The 27,044-nt window shown below is 38.5% G+C and overlaps 1 protein-coding gene across 4 annotated transcripts in view; it reads left to right on the forward strand.

The window, feature by feature from the left end:
• The first annotated feature begins 14,019 nt into the window (after positions 1–14,019).
• The window catches only part of itprid1 (ITPR interacting domain containing 1), a 47,515-nt gene continuing 34,490 nt past the window's right edge, over positions 14,020–27,044 (forward strand). The window contains exons 1-6 of one of the 4 annotated variants that reach the window (XM_067577975.1): positions 14,020–14,187; positions 14,290–14,410; positions 15,911–15,962; positions 17,272–17,309; positions 19,776–19,829; positions 26,126–26,174. In XM_067577975.1, coding sequence (XP_067434076.1) covers positions 14,299–14,410; positions 15,911–15,962; positions 17,272–17,309; positions 19,776–19,829; positions 26,126–26,174 — 305 coding nt within the window. In that variant the 5' untranslated portion in view covers positions 14,020–14,187; positions 14,290–14,298. Of the gene's footprint in view, positions 14,188–14,289; positions 14,411–15,910; positions 15,963–17,271; positions 17,310–19,775; positions 19,830–20,039; positions 20,147–26,125; positions 26,175–27,044 lie in introns of those variants that run through there. The other 3 variants (XM_067577976.1, XM_067577974.1, XM_067577977.1) reach the window with 3 other exon arrangements.

Consider the following 27,044-nt stretch of genomic DNA (forward strand, 5'->3'; position numbering starts at 1 on the left):
TTTTGCTTAACACATTTTGAAGCAAACATAATTGCAACTGGGATTATGTTTTTGTACATTCCAGGGAGTGCTATGTTCATATAGCACATGAAAGACATTGGGAGATAGTAGTAGTAGGTAAAACACCACCCTGAACTTTAACCAAGGGTTTTGAGTCACCTAAACATTACTATAAAATATTATTCATGGTTTAGTTCCCCTCAGCAGATATTGTAGGAAAATAAATAAATATGATAAATATGATACAGGGTGCAAATTCAAGGTTCTTACCCTATTATGGTGGTGAAAACATATTCTGGGTGGCATTACATTTGCTGTTTGTAGTATTTTTGTAGTCCAGTGGAAACAGCTGTTGGGCCTTGGCTACAAGTTTGGCTATCAGCAATAATTTATGATTATCAAGATAATTATTAATTATTAAAATCAATAAAATTATTAATAAGAATTAATAATAATGGGGCACCACCCTGGAGTCAGGGAAAAAGCCAATTCAGTCTCAAACTGTACTAATCTATCAATTTGGAACTTTGCTCAACAATTAACTTAATAACTATAAACAAAATTACCATATCAATAACGAGTTATGGTTGAAGGTTGATGGTTGTTTCGTGGCTCCTGTATTTGTTAAATCAGCCAGCAGACTTGTGTGGTAGCTGCTGGCACTAGAAAACGTAGTTCCTGAGTCTTAAGCAGGCTCTCGCATCCTCTGCCGTAAAGAAAAGCTCTGCCGTGTGAGCAGGCCACACAAGAGAGCAGAGAGCTGCTCCAGCAGCAGCCGTGAGGAGAAAAAGCAAGGAGCTGCTCCTGCCGCAGCTGGAGGAGAAAAGAGAGAGAGGAGGAGGAGGTTCTCTGGTTTTGTTAACCTGGATCCATGGGTGGAGCTTCACGCCTTAAGTGTGAACAACCAAGGGCTCAGGTTTCTTAGTCTTGAAACATGTGGTCCACTAGTGAGTCCCAATACTGCTTACAGTGATCATGGTTACAGTGATCAACTGATGGATCAAAAAGCTTGGGACAGAATCATTCGTATACAAATGCTGTTTAAATAATTCGCTTGCAGTAATCAAGTAGTCCACTTACAGTGTTCATTTTGGGTCTTTTCATACATGAAAACATATGGAAAAAAGCATTTTAAACTACAGTAATTCTATTTTCTTTTACCTTACTCCCATAGTACACGTATGATGTGTATTTAGTGGCTTTCTAAAACTATTTACACATCTTAAACTATCTACACTGAAATAAAGTTTAATACTATAGTGAAAGGAAATAAAGTTAAACAACACTTACGTGATTAGATTACTTTCAGAAACATATTTAAATATAAGTTCAATGTGACTATTGTTTAACAATAAAAGAAAACTTGAAACTGAAATCCTTCAAACATTATATCTTACATTCCTATTACTTCAGAAACTTAATTCTTTTAATACAACTACTTGTCTCATTTAACTATTAAAATATGATTGTCTATGAGGTTAATAGATCACAAGTTAAACACTTGGGTGATTTTAAAATACAAATACATGGTTTTCAAACATTCATCAACTCTTAACATAAGGGAATTTAACTCTTGTCAAAAGAGGGCAGTATTATCACCTGTAGTATAAAGTTAATAAAATCAAAGTCCCATATCTCTTTAGTATACAGTCACAATGTATACACTATACACTATGAAAGTTACACCATTCTTCTTGTATTTACACGACAAATACCATGATATAAGTTGCATAATGATTAGACATTTAATTTACATGAATTTCAGGTTTGGCTCAGATTTGCAGGGAGGATTCACAAAGTCCTCAGGAATGTGGGTTAGAGTTTATGGCTTTGGTGAGATAAAAGAGTCTGTGTTCCATCTAAGGTGGGAGTTGTTTTTCTCTGAAATGTGGGGGATCCTTAAATGCATCATAACAGAGAGACTCCAAACAGTTCCTAGTGCAAGTGCTTTTTCATGTGACAACAATGTGACTCTGAGTGAGTGATTCTTTTAATCTTTCAGTCAAGTGTGTGTTATTTTCATAGTGAAGTCAATAGAAAGCAATGACATGCTGGCAGGAAGGAAATTCTGAAATCTAAAAACAAAATGGTAAGTTCTAGAAAATGGCTGGCAGTGCAGATGCAGTTAAAGAGCTTTACTACGCGAAACCATTGGTATTGTCCTAATTTCTAACCTAATCCTAAAAGTAACCTAACCCTAAACCCAAGTCTAAACCATAAAATAGCCTCTTGAAGAAATGAGAACTAGCTAAAATATGTTCTCTGTGCAAAAACATCCACAGGAAGGTCTAAAACTAAAGCTGGTTTCCATGCAGATTGAAATACACTGACACTCACACAGCCTTTTACATTCATACCGGCTAACAGATGAAGTCCCACCAGGCTAACTTGTGTTACACTATCATTTCTCATAGACTTTGGTTGTATTGGCCTGTGTGGAAAGTGGAATTATTGCTGTGGAAAGCTGAATTATTGCTGTACTTTGAATTTAAAATGATATTTTAACACTTATTTTAGCAATAATTGCTAATTATTGTATTTATTCAACAAACATCAACATCTTTTTTTCAATCAAAAACCAACAAAAATGTCCAGTTTTGTATTTGTTGTTCTTTTCTCTGATTGGTTAGCCATTGGCTATCTTCCTGTTCCACAGATGATCCAAAAGGCCCATCTGGCAGCCTGCTCAGGGTGCTGATTAGTCATGGACTTGGCCCCCTGCACCCTGCCCACTCTCCTACAGACTCCCATGGGTGCCTGTACATGCCACCCACATACAAGCTGTGCACACGGCAGCCTCCTCAGAGAAGCCTTTGGCCCCAATCTGGAACAACGTGCCGCAGGGATAAAGTTCAGCATCTGAATTCATTCAAAGACTTTCAGTCCTTCACCAAGTCAGAGTATCAGCTGGTAGAGTCTGAGTGCTAGCATGCATGCACAACTATGCCGACATGGAACACCATTTTCTGTCTGTTCATTTACATGTTCTATAAGCAGGGCTCCTATAGGACGTAAAGGAGGTATAGAAAAATTATTTGGTAATTTCAAGGTCATGAAAAGTTTAGAAATACCACAATAGTTCACCACCCACGCAGTGCTGGGCACTACAATATCACACAGATGGGCAAAGCAAGTTTCAAGGTCAGGAAAATACCAAACTGCTTGTGCTGGCCATTGCACTATCACGAAAAACAGGGCCCAATGTTGTAGTTGGTGGTCAAATTATTTAAACTAGTCTGAACTGGCATCCATAACACTCATGGTCCTCTGTGTTCTGATTATGATTGGATTTAAAGGTCCATCATCTTAGAATAGGCTACATTTTTGCTATGAATGTAATACATGGCTTAGATGCTACCACTTTATTAGCTTAACACCTGAAAGTGGGGTGGACAAAAGTCTTGTTGTCCCCCCTATTCCTGCACCAGTGCTCATGATGTGTCCCTGTAAATAAATCCGCCTGTGGCTTCAGTAACAGTTCTGCCTCCAAGTAACATTGGCTGATAACTGTCAAACTGTAATGTATTGTATTATAATTTTTGGTCACTGTCATGTCCACAAGCTTTCAAAAGCTTTTTTTTAAATCCATAATTCATAATACCCACTTTGGCCCCTATAACAGAAGGTACAGCCCTGCACCAAACATGCACAGCCATATTCAGTCACAGTGAGTCAAAGTTTTACTCAAGTCAGTAATGAAAGTAACTCCTGAATGTTGAACTGTCTTCAGAGGTTTTGCAGCATTATAACAACATCATGCTACTTATGCCTTTAGGATTGAGAGACAACTGAATAATGCAATATTATTTCTATAAACACAATTCCAAACATTATTTCCTTTAGCTAATCAAATCAATACAGTCTTCAAACTTTTGCCACAATCTCTTTGGACTTAATTCACATCTTCTAGTAATCACAAAGCTCACTGACTTTTAAGAGCAAGATCACCATGGTAACCTATGCTGCATAGCTAAGCTGCTGTGGAGCAGCTGAACTTCAGAGGATCAGATCAAATCAGGTCAACAGCCCCCCTACTGATCAATCAGATCACTGGAAAAAATTGAGTCATCATTCCTAAAGGGACCTGACATGGACAGAAACATTGCATTTAAAATAAAGTGACAAGTAATAAAAAGCAATATGTATTATATGTATTTAGATGAATAGAGTCACTTTGCTGTTCCAGGCTTTCCATATGTTTTAAAACAGGACAGATAGTTTACCATGCTAATAAAAACAATTATAACTGGATTTAAATTGTGATAGTGATCTTTTATTTCAACCCAGTCTCACATCAAAATGTGTAATAGCTAGGTTGGCAGTGCGAAACATATTATTTTCACAATAATTGTGAGATGCCCACATTTTTTTTTGGTCTATTCTTTCCTGTTAGTCTGCATCCATGGCATGTGACTCTCAAGTTTCTGTCTGCGAAAACAAACAAAATGGCTATAAATAAGTATTTTAGTATTAGTATTTAGTATTTTCCTCACTGTCACCGTGCTCAGGTTTTCTTTTAATTATATCTTTAACATTTCTCAACACAAAAAACACTAAAGTGTCCTTGATAACTCAAAAATAAAATAAGTTAAAGTTAATGGGGTTATCAAACTGGACTACATTTCACATTCCCCATTTAATCCCTACACTTGTCACTTTCATATATTTCATCAAACTGTACTTTGGATTGTGCATTGCATTCGACCTCACATTTAATTTTTGCTTGTCACCTTCATATATTTCATACACTTAATTTTTTGTCCATAACACAATCTTTATTTCCTTTGTACAGTCAATGTTTAATTTAAAGTTATATATCCCATTTCCAAACTATTACTATTCCATTCTGTAAATAGATTTTAAAATTTCAATTTAATTTTAATATTACTAATATTACAATTTAATTTTATATTACTTTTATACATTTCATTATCATTATTACTTTCCTTTTGTCTATTTTTATTCTTCTTTGTTGCATCTTTTGGGAGAAAACACCAAGACACATTCTGTGTATGCTTTCATTGGCTAATAAAACAGATTCCAATTGAATAGGCTATGTCATGCTGACATAAAATCCAAAAAACAAGAATTAAAAAGATAAAAAAAATCTCCAGAGTTGTATAAATAGTAGCCTATGCATTTGACAATCTGGGAATGAAAACAGGTTGTTCCTTTCAGCCATAACCCTAACCCTGACCCCTAACTCCTAACCTTCCAATATGAAAATGCCCCAACAGATATGCATAGTAAAATTCATGAAATGTAAAAGCTTTTTAAGCTACCATGTGAGACTAAAATTACTGTTCACATGGAATTTCTTACCAGATGGTTGCTCTTTAAATAGATCATGGCTACACTAATAGGTTTTTTTCATTGGCATTTTTGTCCTGCACTGATTTGCATTTCCATCACCAGTTTGAATGTGCCAAGTTGTCCTAACTCGCCACTGAGATGGACCATCTCTGGAGTCAGGCCAAAGAGTGCCGGACCTGCCTCCAAGCAGGTTGCGGTGATGTCTCACTGACTGTGGCCAACCCATGACAACCCCCTTTCTCCTCCTCAAACAAATGTGTCTTGCAAGACTCAACTCATGTCTGCTGAAGATCAGAGAGAATCTGTGGTTTGAAGCTTATAGGTTAAAGACATAGGTTTATGATAAATGGACTGTACTTGTATAGCACCTTTCTAGTCTTCCGACCACTCAAAGTGCTTTTTACACTACGAATCACATTCACACACATTCATACGCTGAATGGGTACAGGGGCTACCATGCAAGGTCCCAACCTGCCCATCAGAGGAAGCTAAGCATTCACACACATTCATACACTGATGGAACAGCCATCAGGAGCAATTTGGGGTTAAGTGTCTTGCCCAAGGACACATCGGCATGTGGACTGGAGGAGCCGGGAACCGAACCGCCGCTCTTCCGAATAGAGGACGACCCGCTCTACCTCCTGAGCCACAGCCGCCCTTTAATAGGTTAAAGACACACCTTCAAGTGGGTAGCCCTGTTGTAATGGAGATGCAAATCCCTGCCATGCTGGGCTGACACACCGAGTCAAACCAAGTCAAGCAAAGCCAGTATATGTGTATGGAAAAGGCCTATGAAATCATTACATCTCTACACCAAAATCATTACATATTATTACCTCCACACAAATAAAGACAATAGCATTTACACACATACTGTAGGAGCCATTTTCACTTGTAAATCTTTGTGTCATTTATGTTTACACCTCTGAACACCGGGGGCCTATACTATCAGGCAAGTTCAACATACCGGGGATATCTTTTCGTTAGGTGCCTTCTCCAAGCCTAACATTGGTGGTCAAGATAACCAATACTACAAAGCTGCTATCAGCTAGCTCAGTTACTTCAGGGTTTTCCTATACAGCTTCATGTGAAAGAGGCAGGGTTGTTAATTAAATGAGCAACATCTTCAGAACCATGAATGAAGTGCTTCATATGATATGAGATGAAACAGTGATACCAAGTACCTGTGAAATACTTCTGGTTTAGGGACAACAAACAGTCATATTTAACGAAATGAAATATAAATGAGCCTGTAATCATATCATAGAATAAGAAGATGAAGAAACACTAGAAATAATTTCCAAATATTAAAAAAGGCTTAAAATACATGTAGGTATAGTTATATATAACTTAAGTATAAAGTGAGTATTTTTTGCTATTTAGTTGGATGATGAATGAACAATTCTGAATGTCACATAAAAAAAACTTAAAAGTAATGTAACTGTTTCTGCTATGAAGCAAAGAGTGGAAAAGTAGTTAACAAGTGATGAGGTCTAACTGACTCCAGAGCAGGTTAACTGTTCAGCATAAGTTACCATGGAGATGTACCCTGGTAAGAAGTGAACCACCGTTGTAACCCTGAAAATCCAGGGTTAAACCTGAAGTGATCTCGCTAACCCCAATCCTGCTTTGCCACACACATCCTTGCTATGGGATAACTGAGAGTTGGAGGTTAAATGCTAATTTGTGAGAGAGACTAATTCCTACCACTAGAAGACTTTGAAAAGACTTTTAAAAGACATAAGTCTGACACCCTCTCACATCTAAAGATGATGTGTCACAAGTCACAGACAATAAGATTTTTCAAAGACTGAGGATCTTGCAGGGTCACTATTTGCAAGACTACAACTAGATTCCTTTTGATATTACTTCCCATCCTGATCCTGGTGGAAATTCAGAGGAAGAAAAACTGCTGAACAATGGAGCAGAAACAGATGCAGCTTTTGGCCACAGCTGCCCTTGTGTGTGCAGTCATAGCATAAGTTACTGTATGTATCTGCAGCAAGTATGATAGCTAAACATTATTGTGTGGACAAGAATAATCAGAGGATCCTGGATATGGAATAAGGAGGAGCAATTACACTGATGACAACATTCAAAGAGGGCTTGGGAGAATTTGTTTGCATAGAAAAGGGTACCATGTTTTGAAAAATAGAAAAAAAAAAATTAAGCATAACAAACATTGATTATAGCCATACAAAACCAGTTTCAGTTTTGAACCCAACTACTTTAAGGATTTCTCTTTTTAAAGGTTAGGTGCACCTCAATATTGAACTAGGTAATTTAGATCCATATAAGGTAAATATTAAGACAGATTATATATCAATATAAACTTCATTTATACTCATTCCTCACAATAACCAATAAATGGTGAAACAACAACCAAACAACCATTAATAAACAACCAAATAAAACACAGAGGAATCAATTTAGATGTAAGTGACCCCTTCACTACACCACATAATTCACAGTTATTAGTGGTTCTTAGTTCGTTAGGCTTAGTTTGGAAGGCAGTCCAAGGAGTTTGTCCATTTAGTCAGGTAGGGGTTAAGTCAAAGTTAAAAGGGAATGGGAATGTGCTGGGCAAAGTGTGTGTCAGTGAATTGGGGATATGGATGAATGGTCAGAGTCTCTGGCTGCAGTGTACCCTACTACCTTGGCAGGAAAATGATGATTGTTGAAATGATGAAACCTGGCTAATTCGGGCATTCAGAGTTTTCATTCAACAGGTTTTCATGGATAACGTTGGCTGACATCTGCCGCAGATCTTCTCCCTGTGGTAGCACCATTCATCTCACTAATGCATAGCACCGGCTGCCGATATGTAACACAGAGGCCACTTGAGAGACTATCACTTGCACCATGAGATTGCACCACGAGTTACAAGTCTCTGCCCTCTTACAGTGTTTACATTTTACTTATTAGTGTCCTGGGTTAAACAGTGGTTTGTTCTGACAAACAAGCCAAAAAGAAAAAGAGGAGACAGAATGTGGACATGACCTTGGTTGAGAGAATGGGGACAGCAAGGTCTGTCCATCCTACAAAAGTTTCACTCTTGGTTACTCCACAACTCCACTAGCTTCTCCTCTTTTCCTCAGTCCGAGAGATCCAAGACTTGCTCATGTTCTTGTGCCTCCCCAAAGTCCCTGCCATGTTTAATATCTACCCGGTTTGCTGCTTCTTGTTTGGTGCTGGAGAGAGCGCACCTATTGGTTGTTGACAATGTTCACGTCATTGAACTTCACTATTTGCATTAGCCAAGAAGACTAAAAACTTCTGATAATATTAAACATGTTTGATTTCATTGGAATGTCAAGACAAGAAAAAGACTGACTTAAGACATCCTGGACTGAGTTTTATGACCACCTTACACCAAACAATCGAGATGACGGGAGTGCGCCGCCACAACTCTAGCAAAACTCTCATGATTTTATTTCGACATTGGAAATTTCTCTGCAACAGTGAAATCACTTGAAGTCGTTTGTTGTAAGGCCAGCATAAGGCTACCTTTACATTACATTCTGCAGTGTCCCAGATCCTTTTTTTTGCCTCCAAGTGACTCAGAGGTGAGTTTTTTGGAAGTGGAATGGAAGTGTGACAAAACCAAACCAGATTTTTTCATATCAGGTCTGGGCCACTTGCATATGTGGTCCTAGATCTGATTCATATCCAATCTGTGGCTATGCTATATGGTCATAAATTGTGGCTGGGCAAACAACCATTAACAAATGTCAAAATATGGAAGTTAACAAGTGAATTTTTCAAATAGTATGTATAAAGATGAACGATTACTTACATTTAGGTCAGTCATGCACACAATGAGGCAGAACAGCAGGAATAAGCTCTGCACACACAATTCAGCTGAAGCAACTGAGCAATGTGTGCACTATATGTAGCAGTCACTGATTGGCTCTGTATATTATCTGTATATTATGCAGGATTTGTCAGTTGGTGTTTGTAAACACAGCACTTAAAGTTGGCCCCTCCTCCCTGGCTCGTCCATAGCGAGCTGAGACAGAGAAAGAGAGAGAGAGAGGGACAGAGAGAGAGAGAGAGAGAGAGAGAGAGAGAGAGAGAAATAAATGAATCAGGTAAATATTTTCTGATTGTTTCATGGCAGCTAGCTATAAAGCACATATAAACACACCCACACCTCTGCACAACCCTGCAGGAAGGTGCCGCATTGCCGGATTTTGTGTGGATGCAGAGCTTCACCCTGTCTGTTGTTGCCTCTCCGACACAGAGACAGAGAGCAGAGCAGAGCAGAGCAGAGCAGAGGAGAGCAACAGACAGTGATCTAACCTGGTCACTATGCTACGAGTCCCGACCTCACACACTGCGCAGCTGGGGGATACACACCCACTGCCAAAGGTTGATGCCCAGAAATGTCCCAAAGACAGCAAAATAATAAGAAAATAAGAAAATACAGGCAGAGGGCAGTGTCTCTGCAGATAAATACACCACCACACACTTCTAGTCTTTTTTAACGTCTCACTTCTCTGCGCATATTGCCTGTCGTCATCATTCAGTGTTGGCACGTCACAGCCTAGTAACAATAAACATGGAGGACAGCAGAAACTGTGATGGGGGTCAATGGAGAGACAAGAAAGTTTCAAATCTGTTGGACATTTATGGAGAAGCTTCTTTTCAAGCCAAACTGGAGGGAACTTATTGTAACTGAATGCTAGCACAGCCATGTCATCCATGTTTCTGATTTGACTTTCATACAAATTACATTGTTGTTGTACTGTAGGCACGCAGGTCACATTCCAGTTAAATCTGCGCATGCATGGCAGCTTAAGACCTCAACAGTGTTCACACCAGAGCCAGATACATGTCACTTAAACATGAATGTGAACCATCAACACAAAACATCAGATCTGACTAAAACATTTGAGCTGAGCATTAAGGCTTGTAATGTGAATGTAGCCTTTGATTGTGCTCAATTATATTGTGATTGAATATTTGCACCATAGTATGGGCAACTCGTCACTACAGAATTTCAAAGTAGCCCTTAAGTGGCATTTTAAGAATAGGAAATAATCACTACACATATTGAATCTGAGTTTGGAGGCATAGTTCATAAGTGTGAGCAAACTTCACTGAGTTATGTTTAACAGTCTTCCTTTATGAAGAACTTTTGAGCGGCACTAACCTTGGACTGTACAGTGTATTCTAAATAGATCATGGGTTGTTTGTTGATTGTCCTCCTCTGCCACCGTGTAAGTATGTTGTGCTTTTGGAAGCAGGTCTTTCTCATTCTGATTTCTGATGTCAGTCTCATTTTGTGTCACTGAATGATTTGATGAGTATGAAAATGATGTGTATCATATGCTATGATCTTCACAGTCACCAGAGCTCAACCCAAGTGAACAGCTTTGGAGCGACATGTGAGACAGCGCTCCCCACTACCATTATCAAAATACCAAATAAGGAAATATCTTCCTGTATGAAAGCAAATGCTTTCATAGAAAAGGTTTTTGTGACAAATCCAACCAGTGATGTCATAACAGGTACAGTGGCCTAAGTGTGATTGAACAGTGGACAAGAGACTTGTCTGTGTACTTTCCTTCAACATCTGAAAACAAATGCTGCCTTTGACTGAAGAAGATCATACTACTGTACTGTGACACTGAACTACTGCACTACACAGAAGCTCACATTCTCCAGTATGACTGTTTCTCACTGTGCATTCACACACTCCCTCTGGTCCTAGTTTTTAAATCAAACACTACATGACCAAAAGGTGTGTCTTTTTACATGTGATACTGATTATGAGGTCAAAGATTTTCTACCTCTGTATATTTTCACACAATGAGTGAGCTAACAGATTTCTCTTCATTTTTTTTATATATATTCTTTATTTTATTGGGAAAAAGGTGGTGACTTTAATTGATTTCTCGTTCTCTTCACAGTTCGCAAAACATGCAAACATTTGCATTGGCAGTGTTATAAAACAGCGGGCAGCAGCTGCACCTGAGCACTAGAGAACTATAACTGGCAATACCTCCAAATTTAGTCTCTGAGAGACATCTAGTGGTAAAAATCTTATACTACATCTGGTGGAGCGTATGACTAACTGTTCAGATACTGGCTTTATTTTAAATATTCCTTTTCTCTTTGGCAGCTTCATGTTCTTTCAAAATAATGATTTCAAAGATGATTAATTTAACAGAGACAACATAGCAATTGTACAATATGTCTAGTTTATTGGCAAACCAGCATTTTGTCTACAGATCAGGATGACACTATACTCTCATTCTGTGAGTAAATATGGCTCTAAATGTGAAAATCTGCACCATGGCCTGTACAAAGTCTTTCATCTTTTATATGTTGGTCTTAGTCTGCTGCTGCAAAGTTTGTTTTTTTAACTGACTGCTGTCTTTCTGTGACATGCACTGTATGTTTTCTTTGTGTTGACAGTGTATTTAGATGAGATTGTTTGTGTTGGAGCAGAGTGTTTGGAGCAGCTGGATTTGCAGGACACCTCAGCTCTTGGCAGATTAACGCTTTATAATTATGTCTGGGGGTCACTTGATTTCAGATGAATGTAAAATTGAAGTGCCCTATGTTCTGTTTTTTTAACATGGTATGATATGGTCCTGGATCTGCTTTAATTTTGATGTCGTCCTTCCTGTATATGCAAGATAAAGGAGGATGTTTTCTATGTTTCTAACATAGACAGCATTCATGCTCTTGCGATAGTCATTTATCCCATTTCCCCCCTCAAATCCTTCTCCCTCACCAACTTTGTTGGGTATGGACCTAAACCTACTTAATCAGGATGTGAGCCAGCAGCAATCACAATAAGATCGGCCCAGTGACTTGGCTCAGAACCCTGTGTTTTTATAATATACATTTATTTGATATATTCTTAGTGCAGCAGCAATGATCACTTGAGAAAAGGAAACTTTGCAATACAGAGGGTTCCTTTACTGACAGATGACCTAATCTTCTTGGGTATTATTGATGGTTGACAAACCATCTTAGAGATGAAATACAACCACCTACTGGATGGTAGTGTAGCAGAAATTAAACTCAATTAAATTATTAAAACAAATTAAATTAAATGATTAAATGCTAAAATTAAATAAAATTAAATGATTTTGATCAAATTTAATGATTAAAGCAGATAATGCAAAATACACTGCATTATTAAACTACATTAAATTTAATTAGCAACTTAAATTAGTAAGTCAAATCAAATTATTAAATTAAATGATCAAAGTAATTAAATTAAATCAAGTTGAATTAAAATTGAAGTCAATTAATGTAATGATCAAAGCTAGATTTATTGAATTTGATTAAGTTAAATCAAATTAATTTATATTCAATTCAATTCAATTTTTAGTTTAAATTAAATTTAAACTGTTGATTCACCACTTTCATCACTGTCAGTGAGTTGCCATGCAATGTCCCTTAACCCCTACTCTGTGCAGCTGCTTCTATATACACTACAATGATTACTTCTTTAATCAATTAGTCGTTTTACAGAAAATCAATTAACTGTTAAAGTCATTTTCAAGCAAAAATACAAAACATTATTGTTTTGCCTTCTGTGGAGGTCAAATGTATATTTGACTGAATTATAAAACTGCAAGATAGGTGACCAAAACTTCTCACGTGCCAGAAATCCAACCAATCATCCGAGAACTCAAGTGTTGATCATTTAGTAAGTAATCATGTGTCGTGACCCCAAACTGCAAGTCAAATGACATATATCTGGCAGTAATTTGGTCTAGTTATAAACTAGTTACTAGTCAGGGGTGACCAATTCAGGGTTAAAATTGGGTTTAATACATTCAGTTTTTGCCCAGCTTTCTGCACATTCTCTCTATTCCCTTTCAAAATTGAAGTTTGATTATTTGTGTTTTTGCCATTACAAACCTTAAGGGGTTGTTTATTAAGTTTATCAAGAGGTTTATGGCCTAGAAACCCACTTCTGCTCCAGGCCTCTGATTATGTGCCCCACTCTGGTAATCAGCAATGTTCAGTGCCTCTTCAAATACATAGAAAGTACAGTTTCTGTCAGGAAAAGATATATAAAAATAATAATAATGGCAGCAAAGTGGTGGATAGGCTGGGTAAGCTGAGGGCTGGTAGAGTAAATGTGTGTCAAACCGGGTTTAACATCATAAAACCACAAAATTTGCATGAAGATATACATATGCACACAGAGCAAATGCTCCTGCTGCAGTGGACAGAAAGGCTGTTTTTGCGACAGGAGACTAGACAGACACTGTGTTATGAAAATAATCAATATTTCAGTACAAAACACTGACAAGAGCAACAGTCATTCCTTTTAAAAATACAGTTAAGCTTAGTTCACCCTCTATTTATAACATACAGTCTTTTGAAATAAAGCTTTAGAAGCTATCAGATGGCATGAGGAAGTACTAACAGTATCTTAAGTAGAGAGACTGTTAGATAATCACTTTCTTGATCATTCTCTCTTGCTTATAAATGACAGTTTAAGACTGAATAATATATTTAAAAGCACAGTGCCAGGAACGTGACGACATTTCCTGAAAAGTGTATCCTTCTCTAACCACAGTCGGGCAGAAACTGATAAAAGAGGAGCAGGAAGCAGTGGAAGGCATTAACAACACAGCCAGGAAGCAATATTTCCTTGTAGGGCTGAGAAGTCTGACCGAGTCATTTGTATGTCCCTCCTTTGCTCTGACATGTTTACCAAGCGGGACGGTAGCTGAATGATAACTGCTGTCTGTGTTGCTCCGCCTGTGAGCTCCTGCTCTGGAGGAATTTCAGCTCACACAATGTTTTATCTTCACACCAACTGCTGCTGCTGCTGAACAGCCAAGCAGCACAATGTAAAAGCAGGAATTATCTGGGTCAGTCCAATCACTACAAAGGTAAGTGCAGTGTGCATTGCCGTGTATGCTTTTCAGTTTTTTGTGCATCTGTGGCTTATAAATCAATGACCTGTTGTTCCTCTGTGTGGTTTCACACTGCAGTTTCCTGTCATGACATCTGAAGGAGCTGCTCCCAAGAGGGCCAATCTGGTGGCATCCAGGGTCCACTGGAGCCACATGGACCTACCTGAGCCTATCACAGCTCAGAATCAACAGGCTCACGGTATGGAAACTATGAAAATGTACTGTATGTTAAAGTGATTTATCAAATTTAATCCCATTTACTTAAAATTGCGTATTACTGACAGAGTTAAAGTTAATAGCAATCACTGTCCAAAGTGTGATATAGTATTTTTATTTTTTCCATTTACTAACATATACTATGACAATCAACATCAGTGATCATCAGGTCTGCTGTTACTGGTGCACAGTAATGCAGTTTTGATGCCAGACATGATGTTTAGCATGAGGATTAGAGGATATAGATAAAATCTTCCATCATGGTAACAGTCATTTTACATTGCAATACCTGTGTATCTTTCTGTAAAATCAAGTGAGATATTGTTTATGGAAAAGAAAAAAATCTTGTTGGATAATCCAGTGGATTTAATACGTGATAAATAAAGGTGCACAAATGCAAATTATTATTATTTAAAAAAATATAATTTTACTACAAAGCAGTCCTGCTCATTGATTTGCAGAGATATTTGAGATGTTAAAGTAATCGCTATCATGGTAACAGCAAATGTATACTGTCTCATGGTATATATCATCATATTGCCCAACACTATTCACCATGATAGTTGATTCTTTGTAGTATAAAAATTGGAATTGCACAGCTGCTTAGAGGGTAGAAAAACATGATATGGTATGCTTTGGAAAAATAGTTGATTTGCAGTAAAGGGGCTTAAACATCAAAAGCCATTGATATCGTATGATATTGGCGAGGGAGAGATCATAACATCTTCTTTAGTATTCTGCTTCACAAGTAAAGGTCTTAAAAATGGAAATACATGACATAACGTAACCAGCATTTGTCGCAAGTCAGTCAACGTGGTTGTGTTGGTCACTCTGGCACGAACAGCACGCCCAAGCTGATCCCACAAGTGTTCAATGGGGTTGAGGTCAGGACTACTGGCAGGCCATTCCATCCTTTCCACTCCCAAATTCTGGAGGTAGTCTCTGATAAACCCCACAAATCGACAAATGCTGGTTGAAGAATGGGATGCCATCCCGCAACAGTGTGTGACCAGGCTGGTGACCAGCATGAGGAGGAGGTGCCAGGCTGTTGTGGCTGTGTATGCTTCTTCCACACGTTACTGAGGCTCCTGTTTGTTAAATGAGTAAATTGTTAAATTGCCAATATGTCTTGTTTCTTCAAACTTCAATCATCCAATCCACCAGACACCAAACAAGAGTCAATGGCAGAATAAGCTGTTTGGCATTGGCAGAGAAGATTTGGCATATTTTTCATGGGTGCAAGTCACATACTCAAGTCTGCTGCTCATCCCACAAATGCATGTTCCTTACAAATGTGGCACCATTTAAAAGGGAAATAAACAGGCTTTCCAACGGTATAAGATTTATTGCCAAGACGCATTGTTACAACAAAGAAATAAACTACCAAATACAAATTTCCTTACTTTTTGTGCTATGTTTATTTGGCATCCATGGTTGCTTTTCACAGGCATCATTATAATCTGTTGCATCATGTCAACTACAGGAAGCACGAGCCAGGACAGTGTCAGGGAATGGCTCACCACCACCATCACTGAGTGAGTATCAAGATGGGAATGCAGACTCTTATAAATGCTAACAGACAAACAGACTTTTATTTCTTAAACATTTGATATTACATATTATGATATAGAATTTGAATCTACCCACCTTCCAGTTCAGTTATGATAGGCAATAAAGCTTATCTCCTGGCAACTGGTTAGATTAGCAGAGACATATTTTGTTTGAAGGACTTTATTATGCAGAAATTCTGCATTTATCTGGACATAGCTCTGGCTGGTGTGTGATGCTTTATAGAAGTCCAAAGTCTCACCCTGCTTCTGAGCTAGCGCCTGTTCCACTAATCTCTGTTTTGCATAAAGTACTTTTGCCTACTCGGCTCCATTCTGTGGTCTTTCTGAGAGGCTGAAACGTGACACATCTTTTTTGTGTTTTTTAATTTAAGTATTAAGGCATGTTTAAAAAATGCATTCATTTGTAATTTAGCAATCCATTCATGAAAGGCACTGAGATGGCTTGTATGGGAAATATGGGAAAGCCTCAAGGCTGCACAAGAGGAAAGCTGCTGACTGTCCAGAATGAAATCATCATCTGGGGAGCATAATGCTCTGGTCTCTGTATCTAATGGCAATAGAAGATCATTACATATAAATTTTCATTTGTACATGGAATTTTTGCCTGATGGTGAAGAAGGGCAATGAGCTCACCACAAAACATTGGCAGTCATCCGCTGTAGACCATGAGTATTGGTGAAAAATGTAATAGAATGTGGCCATCAGCTTTCATTATAAGTAGTCAAAACGGCACTTTGGTCAAAACTCATCAAAATGATCTGATGTTGCATTAAATGCAAGGTCAGGAGTCACTAATCTGTGAGGATCATGAATATCCCTATCTGACTTTATGGCAATCAGACCAGTGGTCACAGAGATATTTTTTCTCAGAAACAAAGGTGGATACATGTACACCAACATTATCATCTGTTGGGATCACAGACTCACAGAAATGTAATTTCCAGAAGACATGGTTGAAGTAGCCCAACTGATCCTCAAAATAATATATGATATGCTTAGCTAAGACGTGTATTAACCGCATCATAGGCTTATAAAAACTGAGTTTAGTGTAAAAAGAATTAATATTTTTAATTTATTATATATTATATTTATTTATTTTACTTATAATATTGCACAATATGATACTATTATAATCTGTAGCCCACATCACCTGTGTGTGTGTGTGTGCATGTGTGTGTGTTTGTATGTGTGTTTGTGCGTGTGCGTGTGCATACGTGTGTTTCTTGTGTTCTGTCCCTCCTTCTAATGAAATGTGACCTGTCCCTGTTTGCAGGGGGGATGCAAAGCATGAACCACTGACAGAAGCTGTAGGTAAGCCCAATGGAAATCCTTCTCTTTCTGTTTAAACTGTTGAGGGGTGTCTGTCGTATTTGTTCTGTGTCAACTTTATATTGTCTTCTCTCTTGTGTGATTCAGTCACACATAACCGTGAGTACGCTGTCTGTTTGGCTCAGAGCATTTCATTATAGTCTAGTGAGCATTTTAGGGAGTAGAGTAGAATAAGAGGAAGAGTTCTAGTCAAGTTGTGACCAGTCAAGAGCTCGACCTGCTTAAAATGTGGAGTGGAAAATGGATGTTTAGGCTGCATGTACTATGTCACAGAAGTCATTACTGAGTGAGAGAAAATGCAGATGTGATTCATAGCTACATTCAGTCTTGTTAATAGTCTTGTAGTTTAGTGTAGGAAATCATAGATATTTAAAAAATCAAGACTGTTTTTAATGCACTTTTCCAAAACATACTGACATACTGAGTTTTTTTTCTTCATATCAATTGCTACACGTATTATTATTGGTTTAAGAGTGTTTTTACACTCACATTTCCTCCATAAGACTTTAGAATATAAAATGTTTATAATGAGACACATCTACACATCTACCCGAGGCCAACTCTGAGGCTAGCCCATTCAAACAGCATGCAAATGCTGGCTGAGAAAACTATGGGAACATCAACCCCCCAAGTCAACCTTCACATAGACCTGCCCTGCTGTTTGTCACTCAGGACAAGACTACCTTTATCTGCTGTGCCAAGTTTGTTTGGGGCCTAAATGGAACTTTAGACTTTCCCAAAAATAATTCTGTTTTACTATAAAAAGTCATCCAGACTACAGTGAAGGTAGGTAGCACAGATTAACAAACACAAATAACTTGTCTGTAAAGCCACAGCATACAAATTTAAAAGCAACACATCCTGACAGTTTTACGGGTTTGACAATAGGCAGACTTAAAGGATGGGTTCAAAGTTTTTCAAGTCTGTCATAAAACAACCGTCAGGTGTCCAAATGAACACTGAAATTATTATTTCTTGCCATAATCATTCCTCTTGTTCATACTGACCATTAAGAGATCCCTTCAAAATGCACTTACAATGTAAGTCATGGGGGACAAAATTCATAGTCCTCCTTCTGTGCAAAAATATACTTAAAAGTTTTATCTGAAGCTAATGCTAAGCTTCTGCCATCCAAATGAGTCAAATCAAGTAGATATTTTTCAACTTTAGTCTTTTTAGTGCCAAAGTTCCTCTTTTTGTTACTATACTTCCAGCTCAACAGGGAAACACTGTATGAGGAAACACAAAGAGGGAATTTGATGCTAAAAAGACTGTAAATGTGGCAGATTGATATGATATATCCACTTGATATGACTAACTCAGACTGCTGAAGCCTCATATAAGCTTCAGATCAACTTTAAATGCATTTTTGCACAAAATGACTGTGTGGACACACTGTGGATTTTGGCCTCCATCACTTACATTGAAAGCACATTTGAAGGGGATCTTTTAATAGCCAGTATAAACAGGGGGAATGATTACAGTGAGGAAAACCTCTTTCAGTATTTATATAAGCAGGGGTGCATGGGCAGCTACCATCCAGCTGCACAACGATAAACCCAGAGCACGATGACCCTTTAGCAGAAATGTCTAGCAATTCTGTTTGTTCTCCCATTATTACTATTAACCTGTGCCTGAATTATTTGATAATCAAAATATTGTGCACATAATCTTTTGTTTTACCATTAACTCAATCCAATTAATACAACAAAAAAACCTATTAGCTTAGAAGACTCTAGAGATATGCTAGTGGCTCTAGCGCTAGGTCCTGGGACTATGAATGTTTGTGGAGAACTTTATGGCAATATATCCAGTAATTGTTGAGATATTTCAGACTGGACCAGTGGCTAGTGACTAATGGCGGACTGACTGACATTGCTATCCCTAGAGCCATGCCAATAGCATGGTTAAAATGTAGACCTAATGAGAGATACTTAAAATCAGTATAGCTTCTTAACATATGAATAGGTCAACACACACTCAATCAATCCCTGTATTTTTTAGAGAAACTTACTGATTTTGTGTAATCCTTCAGTATTTCCATTGTCAAATTGTAATACTAAAAAATAATCACACCTCAATTTTACTCACAAATTAGTCTGAACTATTACAGCCCCAGATTTTAAAAATCAAAGGCGGGGCAGAGTGGTGCACATGGCTTTCATGGTCAGTGTAGCAGCTTCAGTTGCTGCAGCCAGGCTGCTTCAGACGTGTTGTGCCACGTCCGTCCCTGGGTTATTTTGGCAGTAAGGTAACATTAGCAGAGAAAAGCTGTTCTAAACTCATGGACCATGCAAAGGTGGAAGTATTATTCTCCTCATAGCCCCTGGTGTCACCTCTGATATTCCTCTGATATGTTTTATAAACCCATCCTGCTGAAATGTTGTGCTGCTATGGCTTATAATATTTTCTGGTTGGTCATGTTGCTGTGTCCTGTGTCCCCTGCAGAGCCTCTGAGGAGGAACCCCAGCAGTGATGATGACCTGGCTCTGGGTGTAGAAGGTAAACAGCCTCTTATCCTGGACTTGTAAGGTGCCATACTCAGCAGGGATTCTTTACAGGCAGACCCTGCCAAACTTGCTGTTTAGGAAAACAAGCTAATGATTTATCCGTAAGTGTGCATCTTCCAACACCAGCACACACACAAAGAAAGAAAGAGAGAGTTGCCAGAATCTCCAGTGTATTTATACTGAGGAGGGTGTAGAGTCTCCTCACTCCTCACCAGTGACAGATTTAGGAAGTTTTGAGGTGGTGAGTTTTGGTGGAGTGGCATGGGGGAGCAGGGGGTTCCCACATGAAAATTCATACTTCTACTCCAGGTATGTAAATGTATGTTACTGTATTTAAATTTATATGAACAGAGAGTAGAGCAAATATCAAGGTCAGGCTGGAACTTTAGCAGCATTGGATCATCTGTCTCCCAGTCTTTATTTCTCTCCATCAGTTTCTGTCCATCAGTCCTCTGGATTTTTCCTATTTCTTCCTATTTCAGTGCTTTGGACAGCTCAGGGACATAATGGGTACTGAAATTTGTATTATTTTGCAGTTATGGTTTTAGGAGGTGGAAATCTTGAAGGTCAGCTAGGAGCCAGGCCCCAGAGTAGGGGGAATCCTCACTGACATTTATATCACTTCCAGACAGTGGACATGTGTGTGACTGGGGTCTATAGAGGAGCACTCAACCTGGGACTGGTGGGCACTGATCAAACACACTACATCGCCATTTGCATGAGACAGACAGCATCTATGCTGACAGCATGTCAGCATAGATCACACTTCACATCTAAGATTGTTTGTACTCTGAGGAATGAGCATTGCTGGCAGACAATGATGTGCTGTTCCAGCCAATAGTCTATTTGTTAGGAATTGTGTTGTTGATGCGACCACTGTATGAAAAATGGTTGTGTGGATCCAGGGCAGGTCAGTTCAGGACACCTGGGTCAGGGCAGAAATTTGGCAGAATTTTCTTTGTAAGTTTGTTTGTTTGCTTGTTTTATCCCTTTTTTAGGTTCTTAATTTTTAGCTCTTTTCCCTTTCTCCTCTTCCTTGTTCTCTTTGCTCTCACCTGCTTTAGGCCGCCACCAGGCTGGTCTGTTGGAGGTCAGATCTCCTTTAGAACAGCCCCACCCCTAGAGGAGGGATCTGTTCAACTGGGTCTGAGGAGCATCTTTCTATTTGGAGAAGGGCTTAGCTGGGATCAGGTCCTCTGACTCCAAGCTGTCCCAGATCCAGCCCCTCAAGCACCTCAACCTCCCCCAGTCCCCAGGGGCCCAGTCTGAGGTGGTCTCATCATTCAGTTATCGGGATGAGAGATGAATAAAACATAACAGAGTAAAATATGATAAAAGATAGATACATGATTACACAAACAAGTTCATAAAAATAAATTAGTAAATAATAAAAAAATAATAATGCGAGTAGAGAGAGAAGAGAACATGAAGTTGAATAAATTGGGTTTTTTAGTGAGGAGGTTAAGTGTAATTGTTTTACTTTTTTTTTCTTCCCCTCTTCTCTTCCTCCCTCTCCCTTTGTAAAATTTTGTTTTGTTTACAACAACAAAGACACAGGAATGGCATAGATAAGAGGGTAGGGGTGGATACAAGTTGATAGCATGTAGAATATTGAAACAGAAAGATTAACTGTAGATATGCATGGACATGATGTGTGATTGTTGCAGGGAAGCAGCTGTGTGGAGTGAGTTTGGGCATAAAAATATTTGAATCGATGATATTTGTGTTAGCAGTAATAGTAAAAACAAACAAAGGGATGGTAGGTAGTAAAAAAAGAGTGGATGAATGAGTAAATAAATAAATAAATAGAAAAGAATGAGGGGAGAAAGACATTTCAATAAATCATTATGTGACAATGATGATGAAAAGAAAAAAAGGGCAGTTTGTGATCAAAAGTTATCAAAATCATGAGTTATAACTGAACGACCTTGCCATGGCAATGCAGCAAATTTTAATGTTTTGCCATAAAACAGGAAGTCCTGATAATTCCAATGTACATTGTTCAATCTGCCGTAAATTTCTCATGCTTCATGAGGGTCCCATCCTGAATACATCTATGTGTCAATATTGAGACATACCCATAGCGCCACCTACTGGCGACAGGAAGTTATATGTTCTGTACTTTTATGAGCTGTACCAAGCAGGATGAACAGATCCATCTGAAATTTGGTCAGAAAAGCCTTAAGTCTTTGATGATTACATATTTTTAAAAATGGTGAGTTTTCACTGGACGCCTTTGCTGGTGGCACGGCGAATTGCGATGTTTTGCCATGAACAAGCAAAGTGTTATAACTTCACTCTGCATGATCAGATCTTTTCCAAATTTGCTTTTCCCATGCTTGATTGGTCTGAAGGCAAGTACAGGCTCATATTGAGTCATAGTCATAGCGCCACCTACTGGCAACAGGAAGTTATATGTTCTGTACTTTTATGAGCTGTACCAAGCAGGATGAACAGATCACAAAGCACTACTCTTTTGTGAAGTACTCCTTGCAGGTTAGCCAGAAACACATATAATTTGGTCAGCCAAGGTGTAAGACCTTGATGATGATGACCTTTGAAGCTTTTGAGTTTTCATGAAAAGGTGTTGCCATGGCAACATACTGTTCACCACAAAATACGAAGCTGTTTTTAAGGGGCTACACATGTTTGAAAACTCACAAAACTTTGCACACACATGACAGCTCTTCAAGTCTGTAATACTGTATAGGTGGCAGGCATGGGTGTGGCAGAATGGCTCGACACCGCCCCTCACAATATTTCAACGAAGCAGCCCCTGCGCTACGTTAAAGCAGGAAGTTGCTGTAGCTTGAATGTACATTGTCCAACCTGCACCACATTTCTCATGCTTGATAAGAACCCTGTCCTGAACACATCTACATGTCAATATTGAGTCATAATCATAACGCCACCTACTGACAACAGGAAGTCAGCCTTATATGACAAACATCATCTGATTCACCTGAAATTTTCAAGGTGTGGTATACGGTTGATATACAGCAACATGATGTTTACTTAATGGGTGTTCTCTAGCATCACATAGTGGACACAGGAAATGATATTTAACTCCTTTGTGCAATGTTCGATAAGAGCCCGGTCCTGAACACATCTGCATGTGCGCAATAAAAGCCCTTTGACTGCACTGCGCCCCGACGTGTGCAAGGGCCCAATCATCGCTGCTTGCCGCTTGAATTGTGACTTGTAATCCAGCTTTTTGTATATATTTTATCTTGCACCAAATAAATTCTGTAAACTGTAAAAAATCATTCATTTTGTTAAGCCTCTTAAAGACCCTATGTCTGATTAACTTTTAAGTAATTTGTCCATGCCATTACTCTAATTGAAGGTCAGGGTCTAGTAAAAATAGTAAATAGACCAGTGGTGTAACAAATGTATACACCACAAATGTAATGTATTTGTTCAGATACAATTCATTGTAGTCAGTTTATTGTAAAACAATAGTACATGAAATATTACATAGCAAATGATGTTTACCTAACTAGCCTATTTACAGTATAAAGCACCTCAAACTATTTACAATTGAAAAATTGAAATGGAAGCTACATCCCTATACAGATAAAACTGTGCTTTCTGTGACACTCTGGATATCAGACTCTCCAAAAACAGCAATTTGGGATGACAAGTGTGTGACCTGAGACCAAGTGTTCCACACTACCATGCAAATACTGTCTGTTATCCTCCGCTGTGTCTGGCAGGTCAGCTATTACCTGGGTGTCAGTCCTGATCCTCTGTGCAACACTCCCTCCTGGAATATATGTGCCTCCATATGCAGCAGCGTTGGAATTGTCTCTAGTCGTTGGTTGTAGCATTTCCTCTACACAGCTGTCAGTATTTCCCTCCATTTCTGACCAACACACTGAGGATCCTTAGTGACAGGATCACTGACACCTCTGCACCATTTTCCACAGCACCTGCTGTGCTCTTGTCCACTGGTCGCAGAAAATATAATCAATTTAATGCTGATGTACTGGCTTACTTTTACCATCAACCTTACCTGAGATAAAAGCTAATGCTAACTTTATCTTAGTAAGCAAGTCAATATGAACCTGATGCTATCTTCAAATTTACAATAGAGCTTCTGTAATCTCACAGGAGCTAGACTATCCTAAATCCACAAAATTATAAATACAATGGAGTGGACCAGTGTTCATGTCTAACAATGTGCAATTATGGTACATGTTTCCATTCTTGGTTTGCCTTCAGCTTGTAAAGTTCCTTGCCTGCATTGATGCTGCTACTTTTGTAACGCTAGCAGACATTTGCTAACATCTTAAAGCTACATTACTGTTCTATTCTGGGTGCATAAAGCAGCCTTCCTGAACTTGAAAATACACATTTGGACAACTGCATTACCTTACCATAACAGTGAACTAACTGCAAGCTAAATAAACAATACATTTAATGTTTACCATTGTTATCTATGGCACCCTAAAGCACGATTAAACCCACCTGAGTCATGGGAGAACCTACACTGTTGTCCATCTTAAAATTCAGGATGTGCAGGGGGACGAACGCAACTGAACCATCTGCCCTCTGATTGGATAGATTGACCCTGCATTTGACCAATCAGATTCAGCTGTAAAAATGGTCAAAATTTGTACTCGTAACTTGGAATTTGTAGCTTGTAACTTCAGTGTCACACACACAGGTAGGAAATGTGTGTTTCCTTCTCTCATGTAACTTCATTGTCACACACAAAAGTAGGAAATTTGTGTGTTTATGTCTCAGACTTCCTCACTGTGGGAAATATTCCTGCACAAATTTTAATTACATATACACAAAATATTTCTACAGCTACAAAACATTTTTACACATGTGCAAATTATATCTGTATGCACAAATTTTTTTTCACAAGCTCAAAATATTAATGACCCTTATTTGCTTCCATACAACTAGGCTACTTGTGTCACTTTTCATGTGTGCAACCAATTAAAACAGGGAGGAGGATATGACCTTTTTGCCCTGTTTCAAGTGTGGACATTCAGAACAGGTATAAACACTTGTGTTTAGAAGTGGTCAGACGATATTGTGAAAAGTACTTAATTTTAAGCATGCTGAAACCTCAAGATAATGAACATTTAATTGCACCATTGGTTTGAATTCGTCCAGAAACCTTTGTTGCATGTCATCCCCTTAGTCCATCCTTTAATTTCCTTTGTCATGTCTATTAACTGGTATTAATTAAGAACTTTGATTGAAAAACTTTTTCAATCAAAACCACCATCTCCCCCTAACCTTCATCATGTGTTTTAGTAGCCTAAACCTAACAGGATGTATAGTCTGTTGTCAAAGTTCAGATAAGAGAAAAACAAAATATTCCTAAATAATGTATTTGGTAAAGCAAATAAGTAGAGTATAAACATATTTTGTAGGAGACAGGGTTTTTGAGCATATAGGAGTAAGGCTTGGCAAACAGAAACCAGCAGTGTCAGTGTGATGTTTGTAGACCTGTGAATTAAGCAAGTCAATGAAGTAAGTCAGCAAGAATGAAGTAGGAGCCTTTGCTGATTACATCGACTGGGTACATTCAACAGGAAAGATAATAAGTGTTTCTCAGTTTCTTCAAAGGCATTTGCACAGCCAACATTTCCTCTGTAAATTCAACAGATCAAATTCAACCTGTTAGGGATCAGTTTACACAAAGGTCTGTATTATCTTCACAGTTCAATGAGAGCCTCTCCCTGCCACCCTACCTTTGCATTTGTGTCCTCTCTTATGTAAGAGCAAATGACATGGCACTTAAAGGAGATCAGAGCCCTGTGGACGAGCACACAGCTGGCAACTGCAATTATCTAAGGAGCTGTTTTTTGTTTGTTCTTTTCCTTTTAAACTAATAAATCTCTCTCAGAGGGTTTGACAAAAATGGTCTGTACCTTAAAAAATACAAGGTATGGTAGTACAGAGGGAGAAATAGCACTTTGTACTTGACACCATGCCAGCCTCAAATGGAGTCCCAGCCTGGAAGAGGGAGGTAGAGGCGACTGCCAAAACCCAAACAGAAAAAAGACAGAGAGGGAGGGAGGGTGAGAGACAGAGAAACACTTGCCTAATATAGCTTTAGGAGCCTTGACACCAGACCTGGACAGGATGTACTGACTTTCAACCAGCAGAAAATCAAGGAAATGTTTCCCTGTGCTCTTGCTTCCTTTTTTCCTTCAGTGTTCTTTTCTCCCTCTAATGTTTTCCCTCTCAGTTTGTATCATTTATGGCTCCATAGCTGTCCTGTTTGCCTCCACATCCAGATAACATGACTTTTCTCCCCTGCAGCGTCTTTATATGGTAAACAAGGAGTGAGGACAGTCCAGGAGTTTCTGCGGTAAGGACAGCTCTATTCCTCTTTTTCCTGTCTCCTCGGAATTACATAGCCTAACACTAACAGCCAGCAGTGCAGAGTGAGACAACTCTATCACACAGTACAGTGCTGGAATTCTTTCACAACTGTTAGTTATCTATTGTAGGAAATGCAGTTATGTATGGATATTCTGATACCAGTGATTGAAAGGGAAAATTATTTGACTCTAGTAATCTAAAGCTTGATTTAAAGGTTGGAATTAATTTGATTTGGGCTCTATTAAAATTTAATCAGGTTGCATCACAATTGTAATTGTATTAGAATCCACAATTTCAGGTTTATTTCAAACTGTCATTTGAAGAGGTTTATTTTGCAAAGATGGAAGTGTTTCAGAGGACTGTGAATTATTTAGAGTTTTACTCAAGTTTATGTTATCACATAACTTTCAAGCCAACGAGTATTTTTCCTGTGAAAAGAACAAATGTCTTATGTCAACCCTGTGATGGGAACTTTTCTGTCTCTGCTGCTGTGTTTACTTCATCCTATGCAGACCTAAGGTGAGAGACTTACTTTTGAGGCTTTTGTATGTGAACACAGCTGTGACTCTAAGATGGCTCTCAAAGGCTTGTTGTTCTGTGGTGTTGTCTCAGATCTATAACATATTCAGCATATCCCCATAACACACAATTTATTATGTACTATCCACACATTGCAAAATCTCAAATAAGTCTTGATAATGGTGCCCTGTTCCTCACCCTGTTTTGCATTAAAGGTTTGAAAGTGTTCTCTGTAACCATAAAGGATGGAAGGCGTTGGTGTTTATGACAGCTCACTGTCTGATATGTGTTTATATGCAATCTGTACTGAACAGACTTCATCAAACCATTAGCAAAC

Source organism: Thunnus thynnus, chromosome 21 (genome assembly GCF_963924715.1).
Source record: "Thunnus thynnus chromosome 21, fThuThy2.1, whole genome shotgun sequence".
NCBI lineage: Eukaryota > Metazoa > Chordata > Actinopteri > Scombriformes > Scombridae > Thunnus > Thunnus thynnus.